Below are 27,771 nucleotides of genomic sequence, written 5' to 3' on the forward strand. Positions count from 1 at the left end.
ATCCAAAAATCAAGCATTTGGGGAAATCCTAACATGTGTTACAGAAACATGATATAGACTGGTAGAAAATTTTATTCAAAAAATATAATTTGCAGGAAAATGTAGATTGGCGTTACAAGCACACGGTTTGAATATGCTATTTTACGTGTGCTCCCGTGTTGATCTATAACTTTTGCCGGGTCAGCAGTTCTTAAGCGTCTGGCCTCGGGACTCTGCACTTTTAAAAATGACTGAAGACCTTGAGGGCTTCCTAGGGGGCGCCGTGGTTAAGAATCCGCCTGCCAATGCAGCAGACACGGGTTTGATCCCTGCTCCAGGAAGATCCCACATGCCACGAAACAACGAAGCCCGTGTGCCACAACCATGCAGCCTGCGCTTTAGAGCCTGTGAGCCACAACGATTGAGCCCGTGTGCTGCAATCACTGAAGCCCACGCGCCTAGAGCCCGTGCTCCGCAACAAGAGAAGCCACGGCCATGAGGAGCCCGCGCACCACAATGAAGAGGAGCCCCCACTCACCACAACTAAAAGAAAGCCCGCGCACAGCAAAAAAGACCCAACACAGCCGATAAAATAAATAAATAAATAAATTTAAAAAACTGACTGAAGACCTTGAGGAATTTTTATTTATGTGGGTTATGTCTATTGATATGTACCATATAAAAAATAAAACACAGAACTTCCATGCCCTCTGTGGGCACACCACCGTCCCAAGCACCTCCGTGTGCTCACCAACCTGACAGCACTCAGAACTCCATCCTTTAGGTATTTTACGGAGGCTTCCTCAGGTGGGCGTTATTATGACCTCAATCTCCAGCCTCCTCCCCTCCCAGAGGACAGAGGAGAGAGGTGAAAGTTCCAACCCTCTGACCACAGCTTGGTCTCTCTGGTGATCAGCCCCTATCCAGAAGCCATCTAGGAACCCACCAAGAGTTGTCTCTTAGAACAAAAGAGTCTCCTGTCACCCAGAAAATTCCAAGGGATTTAGGAGCTCTGTGTCAGGAACCAGGGGAAGATACCAAATACATGTTTCTCATTATGTCCGAACCTGGGAGTAGGATGGTGCGATAATAAAGTATAAACATGTTTTAACTTTCAGAGGTAATGTCAGGGATGTAGAGGTCAAAAACAGAATTGTCAAACTTTTAGTCAAACATATACAGGGGGATCTTTTTTATGGGCAGTGGTTCTCAAGGAGTGGGCCCTGGCCAACAGCCGCAGCAGCAGCTGGCGGTTTATTGAGCAGGCACGTCACAAAAAGAACGCAGGTGAGGAAACGCTTTTGATGAGATGTCAGTTGTCACTGGTGGTCAGTGTGTGTGAAGACCACAATGAGACACCGTTGACACCCATCGTCATAAATGTAAAATCTGAGAAACTCAGCTGTGGGAAGAATAGGGTTCGTGGGCTCTCTGAGAACTTCCTGCTGAAAGTAAAAATTGTTGCAGCTGCTTTGCAAAAGTGTGTCATAACCTTTTAAAGTCCCTTCTGATTACATCAAGAATTGATACCTTTTAAGAGCTTAAGAGCTTGTTCCTGGTTGACTGCTTCAGGAAGAGGGCTCCGTACCATGTTATGACTGATGTCAGCAAAGCAAGATGACACCACCTCCTGCGATGACTGGTAGACAAAATCCCACTACTCACATCACACTTACTCTCCTCCACATCGTCTCTGACCCTCATACGCCTCTTTCCTATCACCCAGCTTATTTCTTTTTTATCCCTGACAACAGTGGTCAAGTACCTGTTTCCATCTTATGTGTCTAGTACTTCACTTCCCTCCCTAGAGCACAAGCTCCGTGTCATCTCACCTGTGTCTAGAACAGTGCCATTCAAGAATTTGAGTCACAAGAACAATTTAAACTTTTCTTGCTGTCACATTTAAAAAGTGCAAAAAAAGTAAAATGAAATAAAACATAATTTTAAATATATTTGTGTAACCCAAGATAGTCAAAATATTACCAGCTCAACCAGCAATCAATATGAAAAATTAATGAGGGCTTCCCTGGTGGCACAGTGGTTAAGAATCCACCTGCCAATGCAGGGGACATGAGTTTGATCCCTGGGCTGGGACGATCCCACATGCTGCAGAGCAACTAAGCCCATGTGCCACAACTACTGAGCCTGTGCTCTAGAGCCTGTGAGCCACAACTATTGAGCCCATGTGCCACAACTACTGAGCCTGTGCTCTAGAGCCTGTGAGCCACAACTATTGAGCCCATGTGCCACAGCTACTGAAGCCCACTTGCCTAGAGACCATGCTCCACAACAAGAGAAGCCACCACAATGAGAAGCCCGTGCACGGCAACAAAGAGTAGCCCCTGCTTGCCACAACTAGGAAAAGCCCGTGTGCAGTGATGAAGACCCAACACAGCCAAAATAAATAATAAAATCTTAAAAAAAAATTAATGAGCTTTTACCTTCTTTTTATTTTTCACACTCAGTCTTCAAAATCCAGTGGAATTTGGATTAGTCCTCTTTCACGTGCTCAGTAGCCACATGTGGCCAAGTCTAGAACAGGGCCTGGTATATTGCTGGCACTCAATAAATGCCTATGGAATTTTTCAGTGGACCCTGAAGAAGAGCAGACCGTTCTGTTACCCCACGTGTACAGATTACAGTGGACAATGACAACAGCTATTTCTATTTGAGTATGTTACACGCCAGGTAGTAAACTATCCACTTTGCATAATTTATTATTTCATTTAATATCTCAATTTAAAAAAAAAACACAACTTTTTGCAGTGGGAATTTTCATTCTCATTTTTCAGTTGATGGAATTAAGTCTCCAAAGGCTAAGAATTTGACTGAGGGCATATATCCCCTGGTGGGTATCTCCTGACTCTGGTCCAGTGCTCAGTACCTTATTGAGAATGGGCTGGTTTTTACCCAGGGTAAGTAAAGTCACACGCTTTGAGCCAGAGATTAAGATAAAAAATATTTTCAGATAATCAGTCAATGAAATGCCAGAAGAAGCAGTTTTGTAATTGCAGAAAGCCACATGGATGATTTTCTGAACATACTCATGTAATTCCAAGCTACAACTTTGTAGGGATGGTGATAAAAGACCCTGACCAGCTAATTTACATGACAAAGCAAGTCCTAAGTAGGTCTGACCCCAAGGTCAAGCCAGTGGGAGGGGGTAGCAGTCAGGCAGCACTTTTCCACGCGTCCAGCCTCTCTCCTCCCCCAGGGACCACTGCAGTCCACAGCTGTGTCTATACCCTGCACAGCTGTCTTCGTTTCATATCTGGCTGACATCCCAGTTCTTTCAGAGCTTTGGAGTGAAGACGTTTGCTTTTGGCCCACTTTCGGCTGACTGACTTCCACTTCAGCTCCCCGTAATGGGGAAAAGCCAAGTGTGACTACATGTTGGGTCTGTTTCATTTACTTTAAGCTTTGCTTCCCGTTGCTTTCGTTCCGTGAAAGGATACTGTCTGTACATAATGGCCTGCCTCGGGGAGCCCTGCCGCTCTGCCTGAATGTTAAACCAAAGTGCCTCTGTTCAGGGAAGCATCCTGCCCCTGGCCACCGGAGGATGGCTGCAAGAAGGACGAATGAACACATCCCCTCCCTGAAGCTGGCCATTCCAGCGGATGTTTGCAAATCTTACGCCTTTTTACTTTACTTCCTCACCTCCTCCCCCCTCTGTGTTATAAAAGAAACTGGCATGCAGAGCCCAATAAGATGGTTACTTAGAGACATTAGTCTGCCATCTTCTCAGTCTGCTGGCTTTCCAAATAAAGTTGTATTCCTTGCCTCAACACCTCATCTCCTGATTTATTGGCCTTCATGCGGCAAGCAGAGTGAGCTTGGACTTGGTAACATTCCTAATCAGAAATCCGTTCTTCCAGGTGCCCCGTGTCCATAACTTAACCTGTGTCACCAGGAGGAGATGAGCTAGTGATGCTTCTAAAGAAAGCAAGCCTAGAAATAAATTTTCCAACGCCTGGCCTGTGCTCATCAGGATGCTACAGGAGCTCCAGAGGCCCCAGGCAGAGGGGGGTTGATGACCTTAATGAAAGTGGCTGCGGTCCTCCTGAGAGCGGTCACTGGGGCATCCCTGGCTTTCATCATACATCTACAGGAGAGGCGATGCACCAGTCAATCGTTAATTGTTTTTTTAAATTTTACGTATGTATGTATGTGTGCGTTGGGTCTTCATTGCTGCACACAGGCTTTCTCTAGTTGCAGTGAGCAGGAGCTACTCTTCACTGAGGTGTGCGGGCTTCTCATTGTGGTAGCTTCTCTTGTTGCAGAGCACGGGCTCTAGGTACACAAGCTTCAGTAGTTGCGCCCTGTGGGCTCAACAGTTGTGGCGCATGGGCTTCATTGCTCCGCGGCATGTGGGATCTTCCTGGACCAGAGCTTGAACCTGTGTCGCCTGCATTGGGCAGGAGGATTCCTAAGCACTGCACCACCATGGAAGTCCCCATCATTGACTGAATTTTAAGGCCAACTTTTTTGAAAGACGCTACCTTGAAGTGCAATAAAGAGAGGGATGAGGACTGGACTAGGGCCAATCTAAGTGAAGTTAGGAAAGCTGGATGTTCGCTGAGTGCACAGGCAAGAGCACGCGGACCACCCCAGTGCTGCTCCTCCTTCCGGGAACAGCCTGCTTGCTTCTCTCCGCCCAACTCGCCTGGGGGAACTCTCCTTGCACCCCTGGAAGCCCCGCGCGGGCCCCGTGGTGCTCCGGCCCCCCGCCCGGCACACGGCCCGCGCGGCTGGCCTGGCGACGCCCTCGCCGTGCCCACAGGCCTGCCGCGGGGTCCCCGGGCTCGGGCAGCGCACAGCGGCTGTCGGGTACCGCGGGCTGCGCGGAAGACGTCAGGAACACGAAGGAGTTTAATGTGAAAAGCCAGGCCGGTCCACGCAGAGGACTCTGAGAAGGAGTCCATCTGCGCGCCCAACAGCACCTCAGCGGCCGGGCAGACGCCTGAGAAGCTGCCCTTCTGCCCAAACCTCCCCGTGGGTCCCAGCGCCTACGCGCCGGCCTTCCCGCGGGCGACGCCGCGCCCGGGCGGGGCGGGCAGAGGGCCGGCCCCGGAGCGGGGCGCCGAGGCGGCGGCGGCGGCACCCGGCCCTCCTTCCCCTTTGAGAACCCCGACGGCGCTCCGGCCACGGCGACGGCGGGCGGGCGAGCGCGCCCCGCCCCCGGGGCCCGCCCCCGCCCCGGGCCCCGCCCTCCCCTGGACTCCGCCTGGCCGCCCCATCCCCGCCTCTGCCCCTCTTTAGGCCCCGCCCCTGCGGCCTCCGCGCGGACCGCCGGGTAAAGGTCGAGTCAGCGCAGAGCGCGGCTCTAGGCCCCGCCCCCGAGTGTGTCATCTCCCTGCGCCGCCGCCGGAAGCTCGGCCTGGGTGATGGCGGCTCGCGGCGGGGAGGCGGCGTGCTCGCGGTCGAGCAGGAGCGAGCCATGACCGCGCTCCTGGGCGTAGCGCACAGAGTGGCTCTGGCCGCCGTGCGCGGCCGCGGCTGTCGCGGGCTCGCCATGTTCTATGCCGTGAAGAGGGGCCGCAAGGCCGGGGTCTTCCCGACCTGGTGAGGGAGCCGCGCCTCCGCGGGAGGATTCAGGGCGGCCGCGGGCAGCTGCGCGGGTCGAGGCGCCGTCGCCCCCGGGGCCCCGACGTGGGAGGCCGCCACTGCGCCCCGTCTCTGCCGGGAACGCCTCCTCCGGGCGGGCGCGGCCAGAGGCGTCTGCTGCTCCCGCTCCCCCTCCGTGCCAGGCAGAGTCTCCAGACGGCCGCACGTAGCGCGTCTCTCGGTGCTTCTAGAAAAAGAAAGCCTTGTGAACTAACGCTTGTGTCCCTATAGCGCGCCTTCGCGGTGGGCTTACTCCCATGTTCGGGTGTCGTGGCCGTGGTCAAGGAGTTCGTGGGGCCAGTAGGTGACAGGGGCAGGACCCCGGACTCCTCCCGCTGTGTGGTATCGGGGCTTAGCATCAGGCTGTGCGCGCGTGCGCAGTGTTTCCTTGCGCAGCTGTGCTGCGGGCTGACCTTTCTGTTGCAACGAGATGCTGAGTGACCCCACCGTTCTGGTATGCGTTGAGGAAAGCCTTACGGTGCACGTGTACTGGCTGGCTGGCGTACAGCGTGACCCAGGGTGAAGGGCTGGACACGCAAGATAAAACCGCAGACAGTAAGGCATGGCCTTTGCTCCCCGGGTTCTGACAGCCCCAGCCCTTTGCCCACTATTCCCAGCCTAAGCAAAGAATCCCTTTAAAAATAGTGTAAGTAACAGAGGGAGGAAGGAAGGAACACTGCACTTTGTTTCAGGGATGAATGCAGAGCACAGGTGGACCGGTTTCCTGCGGCCAGATATAAGAAGTTTGCCACAGAAGAGGAAGCCTGGGCCTTTGTCAGAAGCTCTGCAAGCCCCAGCGGTTCTGAAGGTAGTCAGGACTCACATCATTGTGACATTTTAACCTGTGCAGAACCTTTTATATCCCAAGTCTCACTTGATCTGTGTAGCTACCTTCTAAGCAGATAGAGGAGATACTGTGATCGTTTCCATTTTACAAATTAGGGAACAGGCTAAAAGCAGTTTAGCGTAGTGACTCCTGTTAGTAACAGTATTGGAGACAAGCCAGGACTCAGATCTCCTATTCCATTCAGTGTCCTCACTATATTGAATTCCATCTTTTAAAAACACTTATTCTTGGTATTGGATTGAATGGGCTGTAGTTGTAAAATGATGTGAGGTTCTTTTCACAGCATGCACCTGTATGCTGTTTCATTTCTACGTATGTTTCTCAGTCATTTCATGTTGTATTCATTGTTTCTGGCTTTTGAGTGGACTCTGTTTTTCAGGGCAGAAAAATAAACATGTACAGGAATCACAAGTGAAAGCAAACAAGCGACTTCGTGAGCCCGTGGATGAGGGTGAAGCTGAGAACACAGAGCCCTGCGCAAAGCACGTGAAACAGAACACAGAACCGCTGCCTTCAGTTAGCAAAAACACGTTTTCTTATATGGGTATGTCTTCCTTGGATTTTAAAATTTTTAATAGAGTAATCATATAAATGTATTTGTGTGTAAAAACTTTTCCCACTCTCTTAATGAGGGAAATTGGAACTGATGCATACCATTCTTATCTGAAAACGTTATTTAAAAATCTCTAAGGTCACTATTTCATAATCTGATGGAGCAGAATTATTAGAATTTTGGACATTCATAGGAAAATCATCATATAGGCTATACAGGAAAAACTCTTTGATCTTTGTAAATAGCAGTGTTCCCTGTGCACACAGTATTTCTGGTCACTGAGAAAATGCAAAGTCTTCAGCTCTTCAGATGAGAAAGGCCCTGCACGGAGCTCCTTTATGTAGTTGATGGGCACCAGCATCTTAGCCTTTTACATGTAATCTTTGCAAAACAATTTTTGCAGATATGTGAAAAACAAAACCAAACGTTCTTGATCTGGTTATTTACTGATAATAATTGAAGCAGATACTTTTGAGGTGACTGGGAGATGCACGGTTTCCAGTGTACCAACTGTTGACTGAAGCACGGGGGCACCTGGCGGGCAGTGGGAGTCACACGGAGTTGGGGACCGGGGAGGCAGTCGTGTTGCGCATCACGTTCCGTTGAGTGGAGGATCCCTGCCCGGCACCCGTGTTCTCAGACTCCCAGCCCCAGTCCGGTTAGGAACGTGCTCCTCATCCTCTAGCATCTCACCTCCTCCCTCCTGTGCCTCTGCCTGTTCAGTTTACCCTGCGTTTAACACGTACCTCACGGAGCACGGCCTCCGTTTGCTCCACACCCCTGCTCTCTGACACCTGGCAACCCGGCTTCTCCTCCACCCTGTTGAGTGCCCTGCTGCTCATCAGCGGCCTGAGACTGGCCTCGTGTCACTCCTTCTCTGCCTTGTTCTATATGGCACCAGTGTGTTGATCAAACTCTCAGTTGTGATGGAAAGAAGCAAAGACAGGACCACTGTTCACTAGTGGCAAAAGGACCAGGGAAAAAAAATTAGGCCAACATTTGTTAGAGGATTTGACCTTCTGGCAGGCAGGTTGTCATCAAGGCACTGTTGTCTGCAAGGGCAGCTCCTGGGGGTGGACTTGGCCTTCCCACCCCCTGCCACCCTGGTGAAGAGCGGGGCAGTGGCTTTGTTTGTGGGCCTCTGGAGCAGGGGATGTCAGCAGCAGCAGGGGCTGGGCTCACAGAGCGATTGCTTTCACCTTTAATTCCCCCCGGCAGGCAGAACCGAAATATGCGTGGATTCCAAGCAAAAAGTGCCCAGTGCCCCCATATAAGGCATTGGTAATGTTTTCCTGCACAGAATGCTTCCAGCGCATAAATGCTCTCTTAGTTTAAAATGCTGATTCACCCATAGTAAGTTTGCAGCTGAGTCTCAGTTCTTGTGATGCTCTTCCAGTGGCGCTCACTCAGCTTCCGCTTACAGGGGACTCTGTCGTCGTCTACACAGATGGCTGCTGCTCCAGTAACGGGCGCAGGAGGGCTCGAGCAGGAATCGGTGTTTACTGGGGGCCAGGCCATCCTTTGTAAGTAAACCAGAGAAGCTGGCTTTTAGTAAATAAGCTTCACCTTTAACCGAGTCATGTTCCCAAACTTGGGAAAGACTGAGGCAGGCGGGTCACCAGACTGGGAACCCTGCGAGCCCGCAGGACTCTTAAAGGTGAGTGAGCTTAAAGGTGACCCGTGTTTTCAAAAGGCACAAAGTCAAGGTGATATGAAGTGAGATCATTCAGATACACCTGGCCCCAAATATGCAAGAACTTGAGTAGTGACTGACAGCCCCCAAATTCAGTGTGAAAGAGGGGTTGGACCCCTGTGAAGTAGCCACTCACCGGTGTCCAGGTGCCCAAGCAGCCCTGGGTGTGAGTAAGGTCAGCTGTGCAACAGTGGCCTTCAGTCTTCACTTTGATGTTTCATTTAACCTTGAACCCTCTAAGGGTGGTGAGCTTCGGTGGCGAGAGTGTCCACGGGTTTAATGCCTGCCCAAGACAACACACCTAGTGTATTTCAAGTCCAGAAAGTAAACTTGGCTTTTACCTTCTGGCCCAGAGTTCTCCTACGAGACCACACCCTGGCACTTTTCATTAAATGTTAGAATTGTTGGTTTGGTTTTTGTATGATGCTTTCATATTTCAAAGAAAAATGTGTACAAGCCTGTCATCCATTAAGAGACTTAAGGAATCACTTTGAGAATTTGCTTATAATTTTATTTCCCTTTGTACTGTTTTGAAACCAGAAATGTAGGAATTAGACTTCCTGGGAGACAGACAAACCAAAGAGCAGAGATTCATGTAAGTTACCAGATGTGTTAAGTTTATCATTCTTTACCATTGACTAGAACGTATCGATGTACTTTCTCTCTCTATGTGTGTAAGATACTCAGAGTCTAGAAGAAACTTGGTTGGGGGCTAGTAACAGTTCTGCAGAACAGGAGTTTTCTAGAAAAATTATAAAACTTGTTTCAAATAGATTCTAAACAAGAGAATTGTATGTGTAGCATTATTTCACGTAGACAATATTATCATTTATGGTTAGTATAGGAAAAGGAATTTATTTTATTTTTTTAAAATTTAATTTTTTAATTCTTTTTTGGCTGCATTGGGTCTTTGTTGCTGCACGGGCTCTCTCTAGTTGTGGGAGCTATTCTTCCTTGTGGTGCGAGGGCGTCTCAGTGTGGTGGCTTCTGTTGCAGAGCACAGGCTCTGGGCATGCAGGCTTCAGTAGTTGTGGCACATGGGCTCAGTAGTTGTGGTGCACGGGCTTAGTTGCTCCGCGGCATGTGGGATCTTCCCGGACCAGGGATCGACCCCTCGTCCCCTGCATTGGCAGGCGGATTCTTAACCATCGTGCCACCAGGGAAGTCCCAGGAAAAAGGAATCTAAATTTTAAGTTTTTTGGTAATTTTGAACATCAGTGTTGAAAGTTGAACAGTTTCCACAGCATTTGTTGTGGTGATTTGTTTCTTCAAGGCAGCCTGCAAAGCCATCGAACAGGCGAAGACTCAGAACATCAATAAGTTGGTTCTCTACACAGACAGTATGTTTACTATTAATGGTAAGCATTTACATTTGACTGCTTCTAGTGTTTTTTGAGTAAATATGAAGGGAAATAGGTATTTCCTTGCCCCGGAGGAGGTGTTGCATCGGGGCAGGACCTAGGTGGTAAAGGGGAAGACATCGGGGTGTCTGATGTAAAGGAAGCTCGTGCTGCTCCAGTATTTGCCACAGAGGCACTGTTGTGCCAGGCACCAAGGCCGGGCAGTGATGTAGAAGGTGTGTGCGTCCTCTGGGGAGTACCGTGGGTAGGACTGAGTGGGCTGGGGGTGCGGACAGATGCTGTTGAGGCTGGAGGAAGCAGTGCCTTAGCCCGGGAGCCCCAGGTCGGGCACAGGTGCGGGTGAAGGGACAGGAAGAGCCAGAGCGTGGTCCCAGTAAGGAAAGGAAAAGTCTGGAAAGCTACTCGAAGACCAGAATGTTCGAGAATGAGGATCTGTGTGTGCGTTTCTTCTAGGCATCACTAACTGGGTGCGAGGCTGGAAGAAGAACGGGTGGAAGACGAGCACAGGGAAGGAGGTGATCAACAAAGAGGACTTCGTGGAGCTGGAGCGGCTCGTCCAGGGCATGGACATCAAGTGGGTGAGTGTCGTCTTAGGTGGCCACCGCTGGTGGCCGTTATGACCAAGTGGTGTCTGAGTGGATGACTTCACTTAAATAGCAGTGTTGTGGAATTGCTGTCACAGCGTGTGTTAGAGCTCATCGGAGTCTTCTGACCATCGCGGGCCCTGGCAGGCGGCTCCTGTGTGCAGCGCCCTGGGTCTCAGCGCCGAGACGGAGGCGCTCTGGGCTCTTCCTGTCGTCCTCGCCGCTGTGATCGCAGCCGTGATGTCAGTTCAAACCAGTTTATAATGTATCTTGTGGAAAATATGGTTGTGTGATTAGACCTTAGAAGCGTGATTTTTTTCCAAAAATGGGGGTATTTTTCTTATCCTAGGTCACTTTTATTAAAGGTACCTTTTTGAACGACACAGAGCAAGTGAAAGTGCAACCATTTTCTTTAACCCTACCCTGCTCTCCCAATGCAGGACCCCTCATGACCGTTTGGGGACCTTGCATTTGGACTTGCCTTTTAGGGAATTCCCCGGTGGTCCAGTGGTTAGGACGAGTTCGATCCCTGGTTGGGGAACTAAGATCCCACAAGCTGTGCGGCACAGCCAAAAACAAAACAAAACAAAAACCCTTGCCTTTCATCGTCGCAAGTGGAAGCGGTGATGAAATCGCACGAGGGCGCCCCTTCTTTGTAGCAGCACTGAGGGAGGATAAGGTGTGTGCGTTGCATACGCACCCATCCACGCGTCTGCTCCGCCTGGAGAGCTTGCCAGGTCCCACCGTTAGGTGGGGAAAGGCATACGACAGTCAAATCCAATTTGTGGAGAGCAAAATGGGCTTTCTGTCGGTGTGTCCAGTGTACGAGTGCATCGTGCTGTCAGGACTGAGCTGAGGGGGAGGCACTCACGCTTGCCGTCTCTGAACGGTTGACATATTTTACAGTCAGGATGTAGTCACGCATTGCTTGTGTAAAACAGTAAAAATAAAAGGAAACGTTTTATTTAACAGATGCACGTTCCTGGCCATTCGGGATTTATAGGCAATGAAGAAGCTGACAGATTAGCAAGAGAAGGCGCGAAGCAACCGGAAGACTGACCAGGTCCTTTAATTCCTGGAAAAACTTGAACCAGTGGCGGTTTGTCACCTTTACTTGTGTGAAAAATAAAACTCCAGGCCAGACCACTGCAGTTGATGGGCAGACACAGTTTTCAGCCTAAATCGGAACGGCGGAGGGGTGGTCCCTGCTGTGTGCCGTGAAGGTGGTGAGGTGTGCCGTGAATTGAACATCCTTTGAGATTGGAGAATTATTTGAGGTTTCATTAGCATTATGCTTTGTTGGGCTGGATACTGTTCTCATTAGTTTTATTGCAGTCTGGACAAAACGCCAGGGCTTTGAACTAGTAGGAGTGAGTAAGACACCGGGTAAGAAATGCAGGCCAGGAGCCGAGAAGCATCCTAAGAGAGTTCACTTTCCTTCCAGTGGGCAGGATTGAGTCACGATTTTCAGGCGGGCTTGTGTCTGTGTTCAGACTGGAGGGAGGCCGCACTCCCTTGCTGGGTGCAGCCCTGCCAGGGCCCACGCCTCGGCAGAGAGCACGTGGGCTGGTCATACCTGGCGGGGCGCTGTGATGGGGCCGCTGGCACATGGGCCACCCTGGCTGCCGGACCGTTAGATTGCAACAGTCACAACTTCTGAAGACCACGATTGTAAATAAGTGTTTTAAAATATGGGGGTATTATGTTTGTTGAAAGCGCTATGCAAGTTAAAAAAAAGTTTGACGCAACTATTTTTTTATTACTTTTTTTCATAAAAACATGCAGAAAATGATATAAAACAAATATATAGCTGATTGAATTATTATAAGGTGAATAGCCTTGTAACTACCACCGAGGTTAAGAACTGGATCTTTGCTAAACGCCCAGAAGGCTCTCCACATGCTCCTCCAGGCAGAGCCCCTCGCTCCCTCCTTCCCGCCAGAACCAATCCTGGCTTTTACAGAAATGACTTCCTTGTGTTTCTTTGTGGCAGTTTAGTCTACTTTTTTTAACTTGATATTTCTTAGGTCTCTTTAATTTACAGGTTCCGCCTGCATCCCCTAGTCTCCTTACAGTTTATTGAAGAACCTGAGGCGGTTGCCCCATCGTTTCCCACGTCCGTTGTGCTGCTCGCGACCCAGCGTTGTCTTCTGCCCTCTGTGTTTCCTGCAGGTTGGCGGCTGGATCCAGAGGCTGGGTCAGGATCAGCCTCCGCCCCTTGGGCACGTGTGTTGTGTGCTTTCGTCAGAAAGCAGAGCGGTCTTCATGCTTTTGATGTGGGCACCTGCCGGTGTTCGGGGCCTGGATCCATTACTTAGGTTGCAGATGCTGACGTCCTGTTGTTTTGCTTGCGTTTATTGGCTGGAACGGTGTTAGAAGACGCTTCCTTGGTTCCTGGTGGTAGAGTTCATGTACGGAAGGCAGGATAAATGCTAAGACTGGCTCCCGTCATCCTTAGAAGACAGCCAATTGGGGGTTTTATTATATATTTGTATAACATGTAAATGTGTACATATTTCACAAACTCACATTCTTAAGCCTGTTTGGTGGGTTTCAGTCCATTGCAGTTTTCTTCTTTCTTGAACCCAGGTGGCAGCTGCTTTGGCCTGCAGGAGGGAGACTCTTCAGGCTCGCTCTTGATATTTGATAGTCACATATGTGCACATACACGCACACACAGAGACTCACGCACCAACCGTGCACGGCCACAGGGTCATAGAGAGCTTTCTTGCAGCCTGTGTCAGGGTGTTCTAGACCCAGCTTGTACCCTTCCTGCTCTAGACCCAGAATTGGCTTTCTCTCTAAGAATCTGGTTTCTTTTAATGGCAAAAAAAGGTATTTCAGATCCTTGGTGCTCGTTGCTAAGGGTTGGTCGTTGTTTCTAGGCCTAAAAAATACGCGCATGTGCACACACACGTTTAAAGAGGAAGTGTTTTCTGAGCTCATGTTGATGGTCACAAAGCAAGCTCAGGATTCCAGGGCATTCAGCCTCTTCCATGTCACACGTGTGTCTCCTACGCTGAGATCCTGGTTCTCAGGACATGGGACAGCGGGACAGAATATTCCTAAATTACATGCTTGCTTGTTCCTCTTTAGCGTGTACTACATGGATACTAATCCTGATATACTGTTAGTTACAGTGAAACAGCCCTGGATTCGCACTGCCAGCTGTTAGGTAGTAAAATCCCCCAGCCCTCACTTAGTCGTGTTTCCACATCCTTAACGCTCCGAACCAGGGTTTAGGTCGGTGTCAGCTTGGGAGCCGTGCTCCCTGGGCTTCTGTATGTTGAGTGCAGCTTGTGTCCTTTATGCTTGAAGATCAGTATTGCAGAACATGAAATCCTTGGCTATGTTTTTTTTCCCTTGAGTGTCTAAAATATAGTTTCCTTTTTCTTAATAAATTTATTTATTTATTTATTGGTTGTGTTGGGTCTCTGTTGCTGCACACATTCTTTCCCCAGTTGTGGTGAGTGGGGGCTACTCTTCATTGCAGTGCACGGGCTTCTCATTGCAGTGGCTTCTCTTGTTGCAGAGCACGGGCTCTTAGGCGCGAGGACTTCAGTAGTTGTGGCACATGGGCTCAGTATTTGTGGCTTACGGGCTCTAGAGCATAGGCTCAATAGTTGTGGTGCACAGGGTCAGTTGCTCCGCGGCATGTGGGGATCTTCCTGGAGCAGGGATTGAACCCATGTCCCCTGCATTGGCAGGTGGATTCTTAACCACTGTATCCAGATATTCTGTTTTCTACCACCATAAAGTGATGCATGAAAAACCTGATGAATCTTACTTTCTTTCCAAGTCATGTCTTCTTCTTGCTTAGATTTCCGAAGGGTTTGTTCCTCTTTCTCAAGTCAACAGTTTTATTAGAGTGTGTCGTGTTGGTGGCCCTGGATCAGTGTGTGCAGGTATATGCTGTGCTTTTTCTGTATGTATTTTCAAATCTGCTGTTTCAAGAAGGTTTCCTTGAATTGTGGCCTAGTGCTCTGTTTTATTTTTTGCTTTGGTTTTTTTTTGAGGGGGACACCTGTTATCTGTATGTTGAAATCTGATTTACCCATCTTCAGTATTTGCTACTTTATCTTGAATCTTTCATCTGACTTGGGTTGCTTCCATATCTTGGCTACTATAAATAATGCTGCTGTGAATGCTGGGGTGCATGTATCTGTAGAGGTCTGTTTTCAAAGAGGGCAGGTCAGGGGAAGGGGTGTGCAGACCTACAGAACCCCCCACACCTCGGCAGAGTCCCTGGGTCCAGGAGGGTCCTTGCTCAGCTGAGGCTTTTGAACCCCACGCTCTGTGCTCTCAGCTCATGTCCTCTGTGGCCAGACACAGACCTTCTGCAAGACCATGGTGTCCTCCGTACCCGGGGCTCACATGACAAGCAGGAGGCCCCGTTCAGGTTTGCGATTTTAGACCCGGGTCAGCTGTTCCGGCCTGAACGTTCATGTCCCCAGCTTGCTGTGCTGAAGCCCTGACCCCCAGCGTGGCTGTATTTGGAGATGAGTGTGTTTGTCTCTTTATGTTATGAGTGCTTGTCTCATATTTTGTTCTTGTGTGTTCATTAAAGTCCTGTATTGAGATTATTGGGTAGCAACAGGGTGAAATGTAAAAAGAAGCTGGATTCACAAGACAGCATGGGAAGGTTGTCTGGTTCCTTTCCCCGTCATACCCCAGGGAAGCAGCACCCTTTATGGTTTTCTTAAAAGGCTCTGGAAATCTTGTATTGTTCAGTTACAGCCCCTTGGCCACCGTGTTACCGTGACAGTGTGACATGTCTTTTCACAAGGCCGTAAGCTTTGCCCAGCGAGAGGGCGGGTGCTCAGGGCTCGTCGTCAGCAGCAGTGAGTTCGCCGGGCCTCCCCCGGGACCTCCCCGAGGACCACGTGGTGAAGTAGCTCGAGGCTGGGAGCGCGGGGCTGTCCCTCTCCCTGCTAGCCCCCTCGCGTTCCCCCAGGCCCCACAGACACACGCAAGCCAAGGGCAGGGGCGGGAGAGCCTTCCTTCTGCAGCGTCCGCCAGCTACGCTGAGGCCCACCCTGAGGGTTGGCGAAGAGGCGGGGTGGGGCTGGACGTCTTTTCACAGACGTGTCAGCAATTTGCCTGGATGGTTTCCTATCTAAGGGTGATGTCCCACTGTTTATCCAAGCCTCCTTCCGGGTACTTCAGAAGAAGCGGATGCACGGCCTGGGGACTCCAGTTAGCAGTACCGTATGGCGGACTTGCATAAGTCAGTAAATCTCTCGTACACACACACACACACACACACACACACACACACAGGGAACTGAGGTGATCGCTACGTGAGTTACCTTGATTGTGGTGATCGTTTTACAGTGTAGACATATGTCAAATCCTCACGTTGGCCCCAAAACAGAACCCTGTAAATACAGTCATGCGATCTTTGACAAAGGAGCAGAGGAAATAGAGTGGGAGCGCCGATGGTGTCTTCACCTGGTGCTGGAACCACTGGACGTCCACACGCAGAAAGGTGAATCTGCGCTTTTCACAAAGATTAACTCAATATTTCACACACCTGAGTGTAAAACTCAAAACTATAAAACTAGAAGATAATGCAGGAGAAAATCTAGATGACCTTAGGTGGGTGATGACTTTTTAGATGAAAAATCAAGGCGCGATGCATGAAAGAGATCATTGGTAAACAGGCCTCACAAAGATGTGCAAGTGCTGCTCTGCAAAGACAAGGTCACGGCAATGAGAAGACAGCCACAGACTGGGAGAGCACACGTGCAGAATACACATCTGATAAAGGACTGTGACCCAAAATGGGGGAAGAACTCAAAGTTCCACAGTAAGAAAACCGTACAGCCCGATTGAGAAATGGGCCAAAGACCTTCACAGACACCTCACTAAAGGAGACACGCAGATGGCATGTAAGCACATGAAAAGCTGCTCCACATCGTGTGTCACCAGGGAAGCTAAAGTGACAGTGAGGGGCCAGCGCACACCTGTCAGGATGGCCGGAGTCCCGACACCACCAAGTGCTGGGAGGATGTGGAGCACCAGGGACGCTGGTTCACTTAATGGGGGTGCAGAGTGCGACAGCCGCTCTGGAAGACGAGCCCCTACAGAGTGAACACACGCTTCCCTTACAATCCAGTAGTTGTGCTCCTTCGTATTTACCCTAAGGAGTTGGAAACTTTGTCCACACAGAATGTGCGCATGGATGTTTATAGCAGCTTTATGCCAAAACTTGGAAGCAACCAAGATGTCCTTCAGTAGGTGAATGAATAAACCACAGCATGGGCCATCCAGGCAGTGGGATATTATTCAGAGCTAAAAAGAAATGACCTATTAAGCCATGAAAAGACGGAGGAACCTTAAGTGTTTATGACTGAGAGAAACCAATCTGAGAAGGCAACATACTGTGTGGTTCCAGCTCTGTGACGTCCTGGGAAAGGCACAGCTGTGGAGACAGTGAAAAGATCAGCGGCTCCAGGGGCGGGCTTGGAGGGTCGTGCAGTAGGCAGAGCTCAGAGGCTCTGGGGCCATGAAAACCCTCTGTGTGAAACCATAGTGATGTGACATATCGGTATCCCTTTGTCCAGGCCCACAGACCGCACGACACCACAGTGAGCCCTGAGGTGAGCTGTGGACTCGGTGGTTCCCCGGGCGAGCGCAGGTCCTGCTCCGGGGCGGGGGGCGATGGGAACTCTGTACTTTCTCTTTGCTGTGAACCTGAAACTGCTCTGAAACAGGCTTGTACACCTGAACTATATACAGCATAGTTGTCAACTCTACCTGTGGAGGGGAGCTGCAAAAAAGTGCAGACGGTGGTGAATGAAGGGAAAGGAAGAAGCAGGACTCCCACAGCAGCTTCACAACAGCTGTGACGTTTACTCCGGGTTCATCTGCTTTTCCATCCAGTCATCAAGACTGATGATCATTTCTGTATAAAAAAGCCACTGTCTTTTGTAACATCAGTAACTCCAGCTCACTGGGCTCTTCCCGGCGTCACTCCCTGCAGGCTCGTGTCTGATTGCCTCGCCCGGCTCTTCCTGTTTCCCGTTCCAGTGAGAAGCGGCGGGGAGGAGGGCGTCAGAGCAACACATGTTCCGTTACGTGTGCTTCTCAACCTGCTGGCGTGTGTGGTGTGTCTCGTGCTCGTCTTGGGTGCATCCCACCATCCAAAAGCACACCGTCGCGTTCATTTCCTGTAGTTGATGTGTACAAGGACGGTCCCTGGACTCCGTGGCCCTCGCCTCTGTCCCCTTCCCCTCCCCCGCCTCTGCCTCTCACGTGCCCTTGGTCCCATGAGGGCCAGCCTGCCCCCTGCTCCTTGCCTTTTCAAATGCTGCTGTGGCCCCTGCTTCTGCAGCCCTTTCTCACTCTTACTCATCCGGGAGGATCCCTCCCCCGAGCCCCCCAGAGGCGTGCACCGCGGCGGCCCTGGCTGAGCGGCTGTGCTTCCCAGTCTGCGCGAGGCACCCCCAGTGTGCTGCAGGAGCTCACCGGGGCGCTTCAGGTTTCGGGGAAACACGGCCAGACTCCAGCCTCGGGAAAGTCACGCTCAGTGTCAGGCCACGCCTTCTGGTGACATGCGCCCCCCCCCCACCCCGCCTTGGGAAGCGGGTGTTGGGGTGGCTGCTGTGATGAGAAGACGGTCCTTGCCAGGACCACCCTGGGAAGGGTGCACCGGGCCACGTCCAGCCGTCCACAGTCTGTTTACTAAAGAGTGAAATAAAAATTTATTGTGATGTATGTGGATCCTCTTTTCTAATGGCTAAGTTGCTGGGCCAGTATTAAGTTGTTTAGAGCTAACTACTCATCTGGGAACTGTCAGGTATTTGTGTTGGCCGGAGGGGGCTGTGAAGACGTACTGAGACATGAAGGATGCAGTGATGGAGAGTTCCAGAAGCTCTGGGCTCTCCTGCTAGTTTTCTTCCTGTTCCATTTGTGTCTTCTGTTGGAAAGTGAGTTTCCTGTTGAGGGAGATTTTACATTTTTGTGCCTGTAACAAGGGCCTCAGTGGCACCTCTGTTCCCTCTGGGGTTTAGACGTGTCCTGTCACATGCCAGTGCCGTGCGGGTCCTGCCAGCGTGGCCTGGTTGAGGGTCGTGGAGGTCGAGAGCCCCCTGGGAGGGCAGCCCCAGCGCTGCGGTTCAGCAGCTTAGAGATGCTCGCTGTTTTAGGTTTCAGCATCTCTGAATTCAGGGTGTCTTGCAGTCAGGGATGTGTCGCTCTTTAGCCATCTTTTACTCCTGAAGGCCTGTGGAAGAACTGCGTTATCATGGTTGGGGCTCTTAACAGCTGTTGGAATAGGCGACTCGATCCACAGACAGTGTCTCAGGTTTGGGGCATTGAGGTCCTGCCGCACCCCACCTGCCCTGAGGGTGGAGGAGCTTCTAGCAGAAAACAGACCTGGCTGCTGCACACCTCCTGGAGGGAAGACCTGCCCCTGCCTGGGGAGAAGGCAAGACGGGGTGCAGCGGCTCAGCCGGGGGCAGACAGCACTTCTTAGAGGAGGCCGTGGAGCGGCACGTGTGCCCGGATGCTGCCAGGGGCTGAATCGTGCCCCCAAGTCGTATGCTGGCGGCCTGGTCCCGCACAGGATGCGGCTGTGTGTGGAGACAGCCTTTATTGAGGTGGCTGTGTTACAGTGAAGCTGCGTGGGTGGCCTCATCTGCACCGGACCCGAGGGGCTCCTGCGGGGGAGGACCACGTGCGGACAGGCCAAGGCGAGGCCTCCGAGAAACCAGCTCTGCCCACACCTTGGTCTTGGGGCCCCGGCCTCCGGGACTAAGAGGAAGGAAGCCTCTTTGTCTAGGCCCCGAGGCCATGGTGTTTTGCTGTGGCCGCCTGAGCCGACGGGCACAGATTCGTACATGAAAGTTGGGAAGAATGCATTCCAAACTAGAAATGGAATGATCCCCATGGGTGGTAGGGTGGTGGTGACCTCCAGTTACTCTTTCAGGATTGTGACCCAGTTACTGTGTCTCATTTTCCTCACTAACTTGTATTACATGTTCAGTATTATGTGTTTGATACAAACACGTACACATTGAACATACACACTGCCGAGGAATCACCTCACCCCTGTCAGAATGGCTCTCATCAAAAAGAACACATAGGTGGGACTTCCCTGGTGGCGCAGTGGTTAAGACTCCACGCTCCCAATGCAGGCGGCCTGGGTTCGATCCCTGGTCAGGGAACTAGATCCCACATGCATGCCAGTTCACATGCCACAGCTAAGGAGCACACCTGCTGCAGCTAAGACCCAGAGCAGCCAAATAAATAAACTAAATTAAAAAGAAGAAGAAGAACACATCGGGCCGTCCCTGGTGGTCTAGTAGTTAGGTGCGCAGCTTTCATCCCTGGTCAGGGGAGCTAAGATCAAGCACACAAACCCCACAAATAACACATGTTGGCGAGGATGTGGAGAAAAGGGACCCCCCGTCCACGGGTGGTGGGAATGGACGTGGTGCAGCCCCTGGAACACAGGATGGAGCTTCCTCAAAAAACGGCGACTAGCGCCCCGCCTGCAGAGCCGGCATCCGGCTCGCACGGCAGCTGGGGGCTCGCGCTGTGCCTGGGGGGGCTTCGGGGTGAGCCGAGCGGGGCCCGCAGGGAGCCAGGCCCCAGGGAGCCGGCGGCCCCCGGGGGCTGCAGCGTCCGTGAGGCCCGACCGGCGCGCCCCCCAGGCGCCGGCCGGGCCCTTCCCTTCCCTGAGCGCCGGCCCTCGGGCGCGGGGCAGGCCTGCGCGGGGGGCGGGTGCGCAGCGGGCCCATCCCCCCCGGTCCCCCGCAGGCCGCGCTCAGCCCGCAGCGCGCGGCGCCGCCCCTCCGCCGGCCCCCCGCCCCCGGTGCCCGACCCTCCCCCGGGCCCTGCTCTCTCCGCGGCCTCGCCGCGCGCACGTCCCCTCCATGTGACGTCCAGCGGGCCCCCCCCCACGCCTGCTCAGAGGGTCCTCTAGCCCCCGGCTTCCCGGCCACGCCTCGGTCAAGGGCAGCTCTGCTCCCCTGTCCCCCTCTCCGTCACTGTCTCTCTCTCACTCACACACACACACACGCACACGCGGTGGGCGCGGGGCTGGCCCTCTCCTCCGTTCCACCTGCACCCTGCTCCCGCCTGGCGCTTGCCGCCGTCCGGCCCTCGGGCTGCTGCTTGTCTGTCTGTCTCCTCCATTCCAACGGAAACTCTGAGAAGACGGGCATTTTCCCCGCCTGCTCACTGTGGCCTCTCAGGGCCGAGGACGCTGTCTGGCACGGAGCGGGTGGCAGAGCGGACCCCAGGGGCAGGCTCCCGGCCAGGGGCAGGGGGTGCGGAGGGTGGGCGGAGGGGTGGGAGGGGATGCCGGGGGAGGGGGGAGGGGGGAGGGGGTGGGAGGGGATGCCGGGGGTGGGGGGAGGGGGTGGGAGGGGATGCCGGGGGTGGGGGGAGGGGATACCGGGGGGGATGCCGGGGGTGGGAGGGGATGCCGGGGGTGGGGGGGCTCTGAGAGGAGACCAGCTCCCCGCTGCCGCCGCCGCCGCCGCCGCCGCCTCCGCCTCCTCCTCCTCCTCCTCCTCCTCCTCCTCCTCCTCCTCCCCCTCCCCCTCCCCTCCCCCTCCCCCTCCCCCTCCGGCGGGTGGCCTTGGACGCAGGGACCCCCTGTGGAGGCATCAGCTGTTCAAGGGCCCGGATGTGCTGAGTCACTGCACGCTTGACCTGTGGGAATCTCTCACTTTGGCAAAAGTTTACTTTGCGTCAGAGTGAGATTTGTTTCTGAAAGACTATCCTTATCGTTCAGATTTCAGTATCTATTATTTATACATTCTTGTGGTTTTTATTACTAAGAAGATTTCCTCCAGACACTCACCTTGCTCAGTTGGCCTTCTAGTGTTTCTGCTTCCTGCCCCCAGCATGGGTGGGGTTAAAATAAACAACAAACAGACCAGCCTTGAAATTCCCCTGAGCAGACAGCACCCCTTCGGTTACACAAACAGAGCTTCATTTACCTTATTTTGCAAGACCCGCTTGACCTGGGTCATTTCGTGAAGAGGCCTCTGCAAATCACGGGCAAAGCTCAAACAGTTTCCCCCAGATTGGTTTTGAGGAAACTACTGACCCTGTCTTTTAAGAAAATTCTCGTATTATAGCCAATCACTTTGACGAGTCAGCAGTCACGGCCTCTGCACCACACCTGCTGCTTTGTAACAATACACCCCAGCCTCCTTCTGTGTGTCTACCTGTTTTTAAATTTTTATTGGAGTCGAGTTGATTTACAATGTTGTGTTAGTTTCAGGTGCACAGCAAAGTGAATCTGTTATACATATACAAATATCCACTCTTCTTTTTCTTTTTCTTAAGATTTATTATTTTATTTATTTTTTGGCTGCGTTGGGCCTTTGTTGCTGCACAGGCTTTCTCTAGTTGCGGCGAGCAGGGGCTACTCTTCCTTGCGGTGCTCGGGCTTCTCAGTGCAGGGGCTTCTCTGGTTGCAGAGCACAGGCTCTAGGTGTGTGGGCTTCAGTAGCTGTGGCTCATGGGCTCAGTAGTTGTGGTGCATGGGCTTAGTTGCTCCTCCTCAGCATGTGGGATCTTCCTAGACCAGGGCTCAAATCCGTGTCCCCTGCATTGGCAGGTGGATTCTTAACCACTGCGCCACCAGGGAAGCCCCTCCTTTTTAGATTCTATTCCCGTATAGTCATTATAGAGTAGTGAGTAGAGTTCCGTGTGCTGTACGGTAGGTCCTTGTTGGTTATCTGTTTTATGTTTAGTAGTGTGTGTGTATGTCAATCCCAATTTTCCAATTTATCCCTCCCCCCCCCCTTCTGTGTTTTGGTTGGAATCCTCCTGGTTTGGTGTGTACACAATAAATTTTTACTAATTACCACTCGAGCTGCATCGGTTTTACTTGCGTTATTTCTGAACTTTTGAGAGTGTTTACCAAAGCATGTTCTGTGGAACACATTTAGAATGAGTGGATGCCACTCCAGAATGGGAAAAAGTTTTGTCACCATTAGGCAATTTCTCCATGACAAACTCCACAACTTTTCAGAAGGGAGATAACATCAGCAGAGTTTCCTCAAAGCATTTGACCTCAAAACCCTTTTCTCGAATCATTTTCCTCAATGTATGTGACTTGGAACACATTTGGGGAAAAGCTTTATTGGAACAAGTGTTTTGGGGACAGTAGGATCCCAGAGATGACAAGTGAAGACTGGAGAGGTGACCTCACACAGGAATAAACCTTCGGTTTTATTTTCATCCTGGAGGCGCGAAGGTTCGGGGTAATTCACTGACCTGCTGTAAACACGCCTGCATTGCCCCCCCAGGAGAAGGAGCCTACAGTTGTGTGGATGTCTTCAGCCTCATTTCAGAGATGTATGAAGACCAAGAGAAACGTTTTCCTTTTAATTACTTTGAACAAAATTTTGCTGACTGGGGCCCCCAGGCAGCTGGTTCTGAATATTGCTTCTTTGTTAGGAAATCCAGATTCATGCTCTCTCTCTCGGTTAAAAAAATGTACGTGCACAGATGGCTTATTTCTCAATTCAAAATCCCATAACTTTTTGTCAAAATTAGTATCAGAATTTTTCAAATACCCACACGAAGAGAACAGTTGCGTGAGCGTCCGATTCTCAGTCCCCCAGCCCCGTCCTGGTACAGGTCTCATCCTTTTATGTGCTGAGTTAGGGCACCTGCCAGGTCTTCCTGACTTGCGGGATCTGGGGCGGGCCCACTGGTTTCGTTCCGTAGGTCTTACTGTAAGCTTGACATTTATTGATGGATGGACCCTGTGTTTCACAGCAAGCTTTTATTTCGAGCGTTGTCTTTGGAAATGCTCCTGCGGCAGTGCTTTCCGCCCCGGTGCTCTTTCGTAGCTTCTAGCTATTGTCATGTCCTCCCTTATTTATTACGCCCACTCTCCCCGAGCATTTTCTGTATTTTCCAGAAAGCCCTCGGGTGTCTTCCATTTAAAAGAAATTCACTCAAGTTTGGCCAAAGCAGGAGAGGCGTTTAGACACAGGCTGCCCGTGGGACTGGGTTTGCCGTGGCATCACCTGGCCTGGGCTCAGCCTGAGGGCCTGGGAGGCAGAGGTGCCGCGCTGAAGACACCGGAGGCTGAGGTGTCCAGAGCTCTTCCGCTCATGTCTTTGATTCTCTTTACTAGAAACTCTCCGAGACTAGCCGAGTGTGGCCGTTTCGTGTTTGGCGTGAGCGTCCGCTGTGCTGTCTGCCCAGCGTTCCTCTCTCCTGGGCCGCGCTGTCTCTCTGCCCACCCCGAGGCTGTGATGGAGCTGCCAGGCTCAGGGCCTCCCCGACGGCCGCGCAGGTGCCCACGACTGGGCCTCGGGCTCCCACAGAGACCCACGGCGTGGGCATGCGGCTCTCTCCGGGCCACCCGGCGGCTTCCATGAGACTGGGTGTCCAGACACTACATCGAGAGCTCCTTTTCTCTGAATTACAAGCAAACGTAGTTCCACGGCCACTGGTGGCTGCTACCTGACCTGTACACAAAGCTCGTCCCAGTGGATGAGAATTAAGCCAAAGCACAGAGAAAGGCACGTTGGGGTGTGGCGAGAGAGACAGACAAAGACAGAGCTGTTAAGCTCATCCGAGCCCCAAATCCAGTCGTCCTCGAGGCGGGGGATGCTCTAACCTTCTCAGTACCATGAGCCAGGACCTCTGTTTTGTTTTGTGTGCTTGAGCAGCTAGTTGGGTTTCTGTCACCTGCACCCTAAACAACAGAGCTGAGGGCTGCGTTTTTTTAATTATTGCAGTATAGTTGATTTACAGTGTTGTGTTAGTTTCAGGTGTGCAGCACAGTGACTCTATTTTTGCAGATTACACTCCATTGTAAGTTATTACACGACCATGTGTATAGTTCCTGTGCTGTACAGAGCACCCTTGTTGCTCCTCTATTTTACGCAGAGTCATTTGTGTCTGTTGCAGACAGCTGTGTTCCGAAAGGGCAGGTGTGCCGAGGGGAGCGGTTTGGTATGGATGCCAGGCCAGTACCTGCTTCCTCCCGGGCTGCGCGCTGCCCGAACGTGTGAAGCCAGGTGGGTTGCGCTGTTTGTGCTTGAGTGTGGGTTGGGCCACGGCAGTGACCGTGTTCTTCACAACACAAAGCAAAACAAAGCCCGGTTTCTCTTAAGAATGTCCTGATGAAGCAGTAAAAACTATTAGTTTCATTAATCTTGACTCCTGCGTAGACATCTTTTTAATAGCCTCTGGGGCAAAGCAGGAAGTATACAGAAAGCATCTCTACCGTTCGCTGAAGTGCACAGGCTGTTTGGAGGGAAAAGCTGTTGCATGGTTGAGCTGCAGGCCGAGCTGGCCACCAAATAACCCTGGTTACTCCAGCCCCGGCGCTTAGCAGACATTTTCCACAAAGTGAACTAAGTGAGCCTGTCTTTTAAGGAAACAACTGACAGGACTTCCCTGGCGGTCCAGTGGTTAAGACTCTGAGCTTCCAATGCAGGGAGCGCAGGTTTGATTCCTGGTCATGGAGCTAAGACTCCACAAGCCTCGCCGTGAGGCCAAAAAAAAATTTTTTTTAATCAATAAATTTTTTAAAAGGATATTTACGCTGAACACGGAAGTACATGGAGAAAAGAACTCAGAGAAAGGAAGACCAAGGAGGGAAGGTGGGACAAGTGCATGTCAAAGGCGCAGGTCCAGGCGGCCAGGAGCAGTGGGTATGCAGGCGGAGGCCCCGGCATGGGGAGGGCGGAGGACGAGGAGAGGTGGTCAGGAGCCAGCGACGCAGGCGGGCGGGTGGGCCGTGGAGCCAGGACAGAGTTAGGAAGGAGGGTTAAAGCCCACAGGTGACATGATCTGGGTTGTGTTTTTAAATACAGGCTCTGCATAGGACAGACTGCAGGGGAGCATAGTGGTCAATTTCAGTTGTCAATTCCATCCGTGAAGAAGATACTCTGGCAGATGGAGCTGGGATGGAGAGAAGGGAGTGGATTTGTGATGTGTTTGGAAGGTCACGTCCACACGGTTTGCTCGTAGGTTGGATGGATGTTGAGGGCGAGGGAGAGGAAACAGGAGAACCCCTAGGCTTGTGGATCAAGGCCCTGGATGGCTGGTGCTGCTGTTTACAGGGTCGGTATTAGATGCGGGGGGCCTTGAGAGTTCTGTTTGGCCACGTTAGTTTTGCGGCACCTGTTATCTCTGGGACACTCCACAGTGTTGTGGTCATCCTGAGAGGAGTCAGATCTGGGGGTGGGGTGGGGTACGGGTGGGTAAGGAACAAGCGGAGGGAACAGGGAGTGGGCGGCTGTGATGAACTTCCTGATAATAACAGAGGCTCCTGGGCTTCCCTGGTGGAACAGGGGTTAAGAATCCGCCTGCTGAGGCAGGGAACACGGGTTCGATCCCCAGCCCAGGCAGATTCCCACATGCCGAGGAGCAACTAAGCCCATGCGCCACAACGACTGAGCCTGTGCTCTAGAGCCCGCAAGCCACAGCTATTGAGCCCGAGTGCCACAAGGACTGAAGCCCAGGCACCTAGAGCCCGAGCTCTGCAACAAGAGAAGCCACCACAATGAGAAGCCCGTGCTCCACAACAAAGAGTAGCCCCTGCTCACCATAACTAGAGAAAGCCTGCACGCAACAACGAAGACCCAACTCAGCCAATAAATAAATAAATAAATTTATTAAGAAAAAAAAAAAGAACAGAGGCTCATGATTGGATCTGGGAGCCCGAGGGTGTGTGAGAAGGGTGGGGAAGGAGAGAGCCTGAGGGGCAGAAGAAAAGTGGGCAGTGATGTTTGGTGGGGGGGGGCGGGGAAGCCTGGAGGATGAGCAGTAATTGTCAGATAACAAGCTGGAGAGGCAGGCTCTCTAAGGAGGATGTGGGCACAGCACTTGCAGTCAGGGTGCAAGAGAACAGAAGTAAAAGCGTGCTCTTCACACAGTATTTCTGGAGGTTCTAGAGCCAGCTGTATGCTTTGGGGACGTGCAGTCTTAGAGCAGGCCAGCCTAGATCCCACAGGTGTTCTAGTTACTTGATTCCCTGATAAAGACACTGGGGTGAATGGCTGAGATAAGCTCATCTCTTTGATCGATTGCTTTGAAGAGATAAACCCAGGCTGATTGAGCAGCTGGATGTTTTTCCCCTTAGCTACACTGATTAGAAATTTGAGGACTGGGAAGGGGAAGCTTGTTTTTATTCTAAGACATAAGGTTATATAGGGAAAGGAGATGGGATGAAAAAGGGAAAAAGGAAACAATCTGAGATTATAGGGTAGTGTTGCAGACTGCTGACATTGTAAATATGGGGGGGAGGGGGGATGAGAGGAGAACAATATCCCACCCTGCGTGATGCTGGGGGTCCTCTGGGGTCACTTGCTCTGTCTTCAAGCCCCATCTGTGCCCCACCTCAGCTGCTCACGAGGAGCAGTTGTCACTATGAAAGAATTTAGTGCTTTTCTAGATATGAGGGGATGCAAGCATTGGGCTCATAAAATCAGCTCCTGAAAATATCTAACTACCTAAAGACCTGTTCTGCCCATTTTTCCAAAGCACAAAGTGCCTCACTCCAGATCTCCGCCCCAGAGTCCCTTCAGGGGCTGCTGAAGGTCAGCAGCTGCCGCAGCACGTGTGCGTTAACCCATGTAGACGCGGACGGGAGTGCCCACGGCAAGTGCCCGTTTACAGTTGACACGCTTAACAAAATCACTTTTTTTTTGGCATTTGCTTTCTTTGCTGTAAACTATAAACTGTTTAGGCTGGTGTAAATTGTTTCACGGGACTGTGTCTGGATGGTCAAGGAGAGCGGAGCACCCGCCCCTCCAGGTGTCCGTGGGGGGCTAAGGCGGTGACTTTTACCCGATTCCTGCCCCAGCCCCGCCGCAACCTGGAACCCAGGGCCCGGCGAGCAGCCCCCGCCGGGGTGACTGAGGTCCCGGCCAGGCCCAGCCTCCAAGTCCCCCTCCTGCACGCGCAGCTGACTGACGGGCACGGGCGGGCGCTTGGCCCCCCTCAGGTTCGCCTCCGCGTGGGCACAGCGCCCGAGCCGGCGGGCAGGCCCCGGGGACACCTGCCAGCGCGTGCCCGCCGCGTTCCTTTCCCGCGCCCGCCGTGTCCCGGGGCCGGGGAGGAGGGGCGGGGCCGGGGACAGGGCCGGGTAGGAGGGGCGGGGGCCGGGGCGTGGCCAGGGGCGTGGCGGGGCGTGGCGGGGCGGGCCCGCGGAC

At 52.1% G+C, this 27,771-nt stretch overlaps 1 protein-coding gene across 2 annotated transcripts; it reads left to right on the forward strand.

Moving 5' to 3' along the window:
- Positions 1–5,329: 5,329 nt before the first annotated feature.
- On the forward strand, positions 5,330–11,764 carry RNASEH1 (ribonuclease H1). 2 transcript variants are annotated; one of them, XM_057743207.1, is made up of 8 exons: positions 5,330–5,541; positions 6,276–6,391; positions 6,810–6,974; positions 8,407–8,506; positions 9,217–9,271; positions 9,950–10,034; positions 10,491–10,615; positions 11,594–11,764. In XM_057743207.1, the coding sequence occupies exons 1-8, from the start codon at positions 5,417–5,419 to the stop codon at positions 11,678–11,680; spliced, it is 858 nt and encodes a 285-aa protein (XP_057599190.1). In that variant the 5' UTR covers positions 5,330–5,416; the 3' UTR covers positions 11,681–11,764. The 2 variants fall into 2 exon arrangements, with proteins under 2 accessions (XP_057599190.1, XP_057599191.1); XM_057743208.1 differs by having other exon boundaries at positions 5,345–5,541; positions 8,431–8,506.
- The last annotated feature ends 16,007 nt before the right edge of the window (positions 11,765–27,771 follow it).

This window comes from Hippopotamus amphibius, chromosome 7 (genome assembly GCF_030028045.1).
Source record: "Hippopotamus amphibius kiboko isolate mHipAmp2 chromosome 7, mHipAmp2.hap2, whole genome shotgun sequence".
In the NCBI taxonomy this organism is placed as follows: Eukaryota; Metazoa; Chordata; class Mammalia; order Artiodactyla; family Hippopotamidae; genus Hippopotamus; species Hippopotamus amphibius.

Excerpts from the sequence above, each read along its gene's own strand:
- RNASEH1 (XM_057743207.1), top strand. The coding sequence starts at position 5,417 with ATGACCGCGCTCCTGGGCGTAGCGCACAGAGTGGCTCTGGCCGCCGTG. Across the intron at positions 9,272-9,949 it reads ACCAAAGAGCAGAGATTCAT|GCAGCCTGCAAAGCCATCGA; the intron begins GTAAGTTACCAG and ends TGTTTCTTCAAG. Across the intron at positions 10,616-11,593 it reads AGGGCATGGACATCAAGTGG|ATGCACGTTCCTGGCCATTC; the intron begins GTGAGTGTCGTC and ends TTTATTTAACAG.